The sequence below is a fragment of the Paroedura picta genome, chromosome 5 (assembly GCF_049243985.1).
Source record: "Paroedura picta isolate Pp20150507F chromosome 5, Ppicta_v3.0, whole genome shotgun sequence".
Lineage (NCBI taxonomy): Eukaryota > Metazoa > Chordata > Lepidosauria > Squamata > Gekkonidae > Paroedura > Paroedura picta.
Genome location: NC_135373.1, coordinates 66976797 through 66985195, shown reverse-complemented (window position 1 = coordinate 66985195; position 8399 = coordinate 66976797). Strand labels below are relative to the sequence as shown.

Below are 8399 nucleotides of genomic sequence, written 5' to 3'. Positions count from 1 at the left end.
GGAGGTCCCTTCATGAGTCATGATCCTATGATTCTACATTGCTTTTCTGCTCAATGTGGATCCAAATGGCTTACACTTCCCCTCCCCCATCTTATCATCCTAACCACATACATAGCAGGTGAGGCTATTTCCTTGGCAGAGTGGGAGGGCTAACCATGGGACAGCATAGGTCTTAGTTAATCATAACAGAAATACCTCTTTTCTTTGAAGATATAGAAAAATTACAGTTTGCATGTGTGTGAGAGAAAAATTGAGACACGACGTGAGCTTTTCACATGGTCATGTTACAAACTGAAATGTTTTCATTTATTACCCAGCAGATCCACCTTTCAGCCTGGTTACAGATGTCATTTATCTGGTCTTCTGCCTTGAAGCCCACTCAGCTACCAGTGATCCAAAGGAAGCCTTTCATAGCTGCCTGGAATGCACCAACTGATCATTGTTCCATAAGATATAACATTACCATTGACCTCAGAATGTTCCATGTGATTGGTAGTCCATTTGCTAGAGCAAGAAGACAGAACGTGACTATCTTTTATGTCGACAGGCTGGGATATTATCCTTGGTACACTTCTCAGGATATGCCTGTTAATGGTGGCCTACCTCAGAATTTCAGTCTGCAAGTCCATCTGGAGAAAGCCAGCCATGACATCAACTACTACATTCCTGATAAAGATTTCACTGGATTAGCCGTCATCGACTGGGAACACTGGAGGCCGCAATGGGTTCGCAACTGGAGCAGAAAAGATATTTACCGGCGACAGTCCAGAAAACTAATTTCAGAAATGCAAGTGAACATTTCTGCGAACACCGTTGAATATTTGGCAAAACTTTCCTTTGAGCAAAGTGCTAAGGCTTTCATGAAGGAGACCATTGAGCTTGGGATTAAGAGGAGGCCTAAGGGCCTGTGGGGGTACTACTTGTACCCTGACTGCCACAATTATAATTTCTATGACCAGAACTATACTGGCTCCTGTCCAGAGAGTGAGGTTTTGAGGAATAATGAACTCTCATGGCTCTGGAACAGCAGTGCTGCTCTGTATCCTTCCATTGGTGTGAAGAAATCCTTCGGCAACAGTGAAAATATACTGCGCTTTTCACAGTTTAGGGTGAATGAGTCAATGAGGATTGCCTCCATGACATCTCATGATTATACTCTCCCAGTCTTTGTATATACCCGACTGGGCTATAAAGATGAGCCTTTATTATTTCTTTCAGAGGTAAGCCATTTTGGGTTGCTGCTTTAGAATTGGAGCCAGGAAGATCTCAGTTCAAATCTCACTTCAGCCAAGAGCTCATCAGATTTAGTAGCCTATATTAATACTGCAGGGCCACTGGGAGAATCACTGGGAGTGTCACTGGGAGAATTTCCTAAGCCTACCAGGAAGAATGTCACATAAACTCACAAATATATAAAATTTTGAAAATTCAGAAAAATATGTACTTGTACACAACAATCTATATATGGAATATGGCATATAGCCTGCCCGTCAATCCCTCCCAAGCCTTGCTTAAGTCATGCCTGGTATCATGGGAACCATGTGGGTTGGGGGAGGAATGGAGTGAGGAAGGGCAAAGCTCTGGAATTCTTCCTCCCTTTTCTGAAAGTGTACCAGTCCTGAGGTAGCACTGTGTGTGAACGAGACCTTGGGGTACTTGTGGATTGTAAACTAAACATGAGCAGGCAGTGTGATGCAGTGGTAAAAAAGGCAAATGCCATTTTGGGCTGTATCAACAGAGGCATCACATCAAAATCACAAGATGTCATAGTCCCATTGTATACGGCACTGGTCAGACCACACCTGGAGTACTGTGTGCAGTTCTGGAGGCCTCACTTCAAGAAGGACGTCGATAAAATTGAAAGGGTACAGAGGAGAGCGATGAAGATGATCTGGGGCCAAGGGACCAAGCCCTATGAAGATAGGTTGAGGGACTTGGGAATGTTCAGCCTGGAGAAAAGGAGGTTGAGAGGGGACATGATAGCCCTCTTTAAGTATTTGAAAGGTTGTCACTTGGAGGAGGACAGGTTGCTGTTTCTGCTGCCTGCAGAGGAGAGGACACGCAGTAATGGGTTTAAACTTCAAGTACAACGATTTAGGCTAGATATCAGGAAAAAGTTTTTCACAGTCAGAGTAGTTCAGCAGTGGAATAGGTTGCCTAAGGAGGTGGTGAGCTCCCCCTCACTGGAAGTCTTCAAGCAAAGGTTGGAAACACACTTTTCTTGGATGCTTTAGGATGCTTAGGGCTAATCCTGCGTTGAGCAGGGGGTTGGACTAGATGGCCTGTATGGCCCCTTCCAACTCTATGATTCTATGATTCTATGATTCTATGAGGGTAGCGGGCATTCTAATCCCCTTGTTCCTCCACTTGGGGCAGCATGGCTCTTCTTCTGCAACTGTCCCATGACCCTAGGGAGGAAGTTCAGAAGGCACAGAAAGGATTGTGGGAAAACTGCATACTTTTCATGTACAGGGAAGTTTAATTCAAGCCACTGATTAACATTTTTTATCATTGCCTTGTACATTTGTGAAGGAAAATAGGCTGTGGTATGCACAGTAATTTGTTTTAGTTGACTTTTAGTTTCTGTCATGAACGTATGTTAACTTTGCACTCCATAAAGAGTGTTCCGAATAAAGAGCACTCATGTTACATGAAAGTGACTGCATCATTCACTGCTTCTGAAGAAGTGAGCTCTCGTTCCTGAAAGCTGATGTGGGAATAAAATTGTGTTAAGTCTTTAAGATGCTACTCAAGTCTTATCTATTTTTAATGCAGTTCCCCCTTGGGAACAAATCAGAAAGATATTTTTACTGTACTTGAATACCTGATTACAACACCATATCAAAAGCTTTGGACTGTTCCATTCACAAGGCTGCCTCAGGGGAAAAAACACAATTTGTGTGAAATTTTGCTGAAAGAATGTTCAATTGCCTATTTCCACATAGCATCTATAAAGGGGCAGGATATTTTTTCGTGGCCAGCTGGCAATCTTATTTGTCATTTCCAGAATTCTAGATAATTCTAGTCTCATCAATGCCAGAGGTGTACTAGCTAATATCTGGTTTTATCAGCCAAAACCACCATTTCCCATATTATAGCTTTTGGCTGAGGCAAGTTAGTCAGAAAATACATATAACAACTAACTGGGCCTCCTTCCCCCTCTCTAGATTTTCACCTCTTTACCTTATACTGTGCCAGCAGTGATTTATATAGGTGCTGATACTGTTTTAATTATAACAGTATGTCAATTTTGTTATATTAATCATATTGTTATGTTATTAACTGTAAATTGACTAGACTTACAGATGGCAAGTCTGAAAGGGGTGGTAGATAAATCAATTCACAAATAAAATTTTTAAAACCATTTATATCCACCTCTTTTGGCAACCCTTCATGTGGGAGAGTTTCTCTTAGGAAAACTATGTAGAGCAGAACATGTGGGTCTCCTCCCCATACTGCCTTGTCCTGATTCAAATGTTATATTATATAGATAGAGGATGACTGCACTAAAGGGTAAATAGAACACAGCTAAGTTCTTTATTATCAATAAAATTACCATAGATATGCTAACTTAGTTCCCTCAGGAGTCGTCCCTCCTAATCTATTTGGCTCTTCAAATTCTTGCCTAGCTATTTACCTCCTGATTTTAATGGAATCTGTGGCAAAAACTCCATAACAAAGGAATGTTTTTTCTTTTTTCCTTATAGCAAGATCTTGTTAGTACCATTGGAGAAAGTGCTGCATTGGGAGCAGCAGGGATTGTTATCTGGGGAGACATGAATTTAACTTCATCAGAGGTAAGCCAATGCTTTCATTCAAACTTGGGATGTTATTTACAAAACTAGGGCAGAATTTATATTACATGCTCTTCCATTTTAATTTCTTCACATTTTTACTTGCAGCTTAATTCATTCTCATCCAGTTTATTAAGGCAGACCATTGTCTCTGGAAGTTTTAAAGAGAGAAGAAGAGCTGATTTTTTTCTACCCTACCTTTTACTACCCAAAGGAGCCCCAAAGTGGTTTGCAATCACCTATCCTTCCTCTCTCCACAACAGACACCCTGTGAGGTAGGTGAGGCTGAGAGAACTCTGTGAGAACTGTGACTTGCCCAAGGCCACCTAGCTGGCTGCATGTAGAAAAGTGGGGAATCAAAGTTAGTTCTCCAGATTAGAGGCCACTGCTCTTAACCACAACACCGACCACAACACCAACACAGATCACTGTGCCCAGCAAGTTAGATCTACATGCAATCAGATGAATCTTAACATCTTCTTGAGGTCAAGATTGTTGCTGCTCACTTGGAATTGACACATCATAAATTTACTAGTTATTCTCTTCTGAAACATACTTCTCTGTGAGGAGCAAAGGCTTTCTGAAAGAACTCTCAGCATCTTTAAGAAGTTAGAAGAATCAAGACTGAAGCCACAACTGACAAAAGTGGAATACAAGTCCATTGTGTAACATTGACCATAACTGTCAGAGAACTTCCAGCTAAAATGAGGAAGGGTATAGGAGAAACTGCCCTCTAAATGGTAGGCTCTTATGGCTGCCTTTCTAAATATACTTTCCTGGGTTTAAGCCCCATTAAATAACATGAGGTTCATTTCTGAATACTCGTGTTGAGGATTGCTCCTCACCTCTTTAATTTTAAGTAGGATTTCAAGTTTTTAATGAGATTGACTAATAATCAAATAGAGATTAGGCCTAAATTGTACATTTCTTCTAATCTGCCAGAACTCCCCTGTCACAAACCTACTTTTTTTGTCAAGAGCTCCCCTAACAGTGCTTTCTAAGCAGTTGTATATGCCTAAATCTATTGATTTCAACTGATTTAGAATAATGTAATTTTTACATTGTTAATCACTACTGCTTTGCAAGACCAAACAGTCTCCACAGAACATCCCTTTGCTCCCCCTAACTGGCTTTTCTTATCCTTGCCCATTTTAACTTTCCTCCTGTCTATATTATTTCTCTACAGTCAAGACACACTTTTAGCATTTTGCCTTGTTTACTTTGACTGCTCCCATCTCATTTACTACTTCAGCTTTTGCTCCTCTTCCCCAGCTATTATACCTGCCATTATCTGATTTGTTTAGATTACCTTCCTGCAATTGGCTTAAGTCCCTGAAAAGATTTAGATACTTCCTCATGTCTTGAAATTTTAAAGATTTATCTGCTGAAAGATATTGGTTTCCTTTCCACATCTAGTAGAGTACAGCATAATGCCAACTACTGTTAAACATATGCATCAATATATCAATATTGTCCTTAGAAGCCTATCCTTGTTTCCTCACTAGCTCTATTCCATTTTGCCCACCCAACAAGCCTGCGAGGAAGGTTAGGTAGTATGTGTGTATGAGACTGGGCCAAGGCCACCTAGTGAAGACTGTGAGAGACTGGGGATTTGAAATCTCCTGAGGAAGAGAGTTTCACAGGTGCGGTACCACAGCAACACTCCTCTGGCTATCTTCTACTTTCGGTCAAGCCACAGGAAAGGCCAGAAAAGGGCCTGTGGGATATATCTTAATACCCAAGCAAGAACATTTTAACAGCAATTTTACAGATGGCATTTACTATTATTTTATTTATTTAACATTTGCCTGATAGTTCTCCAGATTTGCTTGAGGCAGATCACAACAAAATATAGACCAAGCGAATAAATACAGGTTATGCCAATTAATAAAATAAAAACAATTCAGGGCATAAATGAACATAAAATAAACTGAATAGTCTACAATTATATAGATAAAATTAGTCCTTTAGCTAGGAGTATTCCCTAAAATAAGTTAAAAAGTTGTAATGTCTCAGTCTGGGGAGAATGTTTGGCCTTCATGCCAAGTAGAGACCCTATTTGGGTGGAAAGGTGGCATACAAATGTTTTAAATGAATCAAAACAAAGAAAATACATTATTACAAGGGCATTCCAAATTTAAGGTGTCACCACTGAGAAAGCCCTGGCTCTGCTCACCACTCCCTGCAGGTGGGGGCACAGAGAGGCAGAGTTTGAGAAGAGGTCTTAATGGTCTGGTTGGACATATGAACAAAGATGGTTGGTTGTTCATGTATACTGTGTTTCCATACAATGGAATGTCTTATTGTATCTTCTTTTTGAAAGGTCAACTGTACAAAGGTGAAACAATTTGTTGCTTCTGAATTGGGTTTCTACATCATCAATGTAACCAGAGCTGTGGAGGTGTGCAGCAGACATCTATGTCATAATAATGGGCGATGTGTACGAAGGAACTGGAAATCTTTGGACTACCTTCATTTAAACCCCAACAGCTTTCAAATCAAAGCCTCAGAAGATCAGGGATTTACTGTGAGAGGGAAAGCTTCACACTCAGACCTTCAAATCATGTCAGAAAAATTCACCTGCCATTGTTATCAAGGGTTTAAAGGAGCTGATTGCAGGGAAGGTGAAACTTCAGGCAAGCAACTGGAAAATTCAGCCACTTTGCTCTCATCTGGAATAATCATTCTGACAAAATTGTTTTCCCTGAACTATTTACTTTCTGAGGCCTTGGGTTTGACTTAATCACTTAGTGGTTTCAAGGCCTATCTTATCAGCAAACTTAGAGGCCAGAAGGAATTTCAGAACCATTAGATAAAACAGCCTGATCATTTGCCTCTTTACTGTGCAACTAAGGATGTGTAGGATAGAAGCTTCAGATAAGAACATCAATGCATAGAAGAACTTTGATCAAGGAAAATAATTGTCTGTTGATAGTAAACAGAAAGATTCTGAAAATGTATATGCTTCTGGGTGTGGCTTCCCATTGCTCTGTTAACACAGTGGTAGCATGAGAATGGCACATGCATTCTTTATTAAAAATAAACTTCCCACCCCCACCCCTGTGCTCCCTTGGTGGAGCAGTGGGAAGAAAAAAAAACGGGACTGGGTAATGTCATACCTGTGAGCCTCCCCAAATCTTGATGGTATTTACCAGATAATGGGGGAATTCCTAGAGTGTCTGGGACACTGTGATATTTATTTATTTTAAAAAAATTAACTGCTTTTCTTTATTGTGGAAATCAAGGAGGTGTTACATGTTCCCATTAGATGGCCCTGACCATTCTGCACTAACTGCGGCTTTCAAAACGTCTTCGGGGGAGGGGGGTAGCAATTGTGCAACAGATCAGACTAGATCTAACTCACTGTCACTAGATCTGACTGAACCAAGAACAGATGCAGTTGACACACCAGTGAGACAAAAGCACTCCGAGTCACTGCAGCCATTCTTTCAACATGAGCAGCTGGCACTGACCAAGTTAATGTCTAGTCCAGCCTTTTGTAACATTTTAACTGTAGATTCCCCCACCCCACCACTTCAGAACTCCTGGGGAATTCCTAGTCTAGTCAAACCAGACCCCCATGAGATTTTCCTTCAAAACTAACAGGGCTGGATTTTTGATAGTTAACTATAAGGTGTTCTTCCAAACAGATTCTATCAGACAGGCCAGTCCTAATGTTCTTGATAGGAAAACTGCATCATCAGTAAAATGTAGGACAGAAACTTTAATGATAGCAATGGATAGGCAGTTCAGTAGGACACTATTCTGCAGCAGAACTAGTAGGAGCATATTTTATTTATTTTAAATATTTATGAGCTGTCTTTCTCCCTTGCAAAACTCATGGCAACCTACTATACAAATATAAATAAAATAATCATAAAAATACATAGGTCACAATTTAAAAACCACAATTAGGGCTGCCAGTAAATAAAAAATTAAATCTGTCAGATGAAGTCCTGAGCCATATGGGAGGGCGGTATAAAAATCAAATAAACAAACAAACAAACAAATAGTACTGTCTTCAGCATTCCTCTTATCTTGTTCTCAGAGACCATAACTTCTGAGTGCTTGCCCATAGCATCACAGCATCAGAGCCACTCATAGACTCCTCCCACAGAAACTCCCAGGGGATATCATAGCAAGGCTGGAAACCCTAAATACTATCATTTGCTGTGTAGCCTTCAAGGACTTATCCTGCCCCAAGGCCAACAGTGCTTCTAACATACTAAGGAATTTTCAAACTACAGCGCTTCATGTAAAAACTATGATTTTTTTCTTCTTTTTTACATTTTGTAGGTCAGTTAAGCCCGTTCTGCTTTATCAGGCTGGGGACTGCTCTGCTACTTGACTATATTCATATGACAATTCCTTCTACTGAGTCAAACAATTGGTCTGTCAAGGAAAGCGTTACCTTATCTGATTGGCAATGGCTCTCCAGGTTTCAAGCAGAGGTCTTTAACATCATCTGTCACCTGATCCTTCTCATTGGGGAGGCCAGGGATTAAACCTAGGACCTTTTCAATGCAAAACAGATGCTCTTCCATTGAATCACAGCTGCTTCCCATAGCACAGCATCCATATGGAGGCCAGTTGAAATGGCTTCTG

The 8399-nt window shown here is 40.6% G+C and overlaps 1 protein-coding gene across 1 annotated transcript; it reads left to right on the top strand.

The window, feature by feature from the left end:
• Positions 1 to 296: 296 nt before the first annotated feature.
• Positions 297 to 6631, top strand: LOC143839068 (hyaluronidase-4-like). Its single transcript, XM_077340927.1, has 3 exons — positions 297 to 1220; positions 3708 to 3797; positions 6118 to 6631. Exons 1-3 carry the CDS (start codon positions 297 to 299, stop codon positions 6535 to 6537), a joined length of 1434 nt encoding a protein of 477 aa, XP_077197042.1. The 3' UTR covers positions 6538 to 6631.
• The last annotated feature ends 1768 nt before the right edge of the window (positions 6632 to 8399 follow it).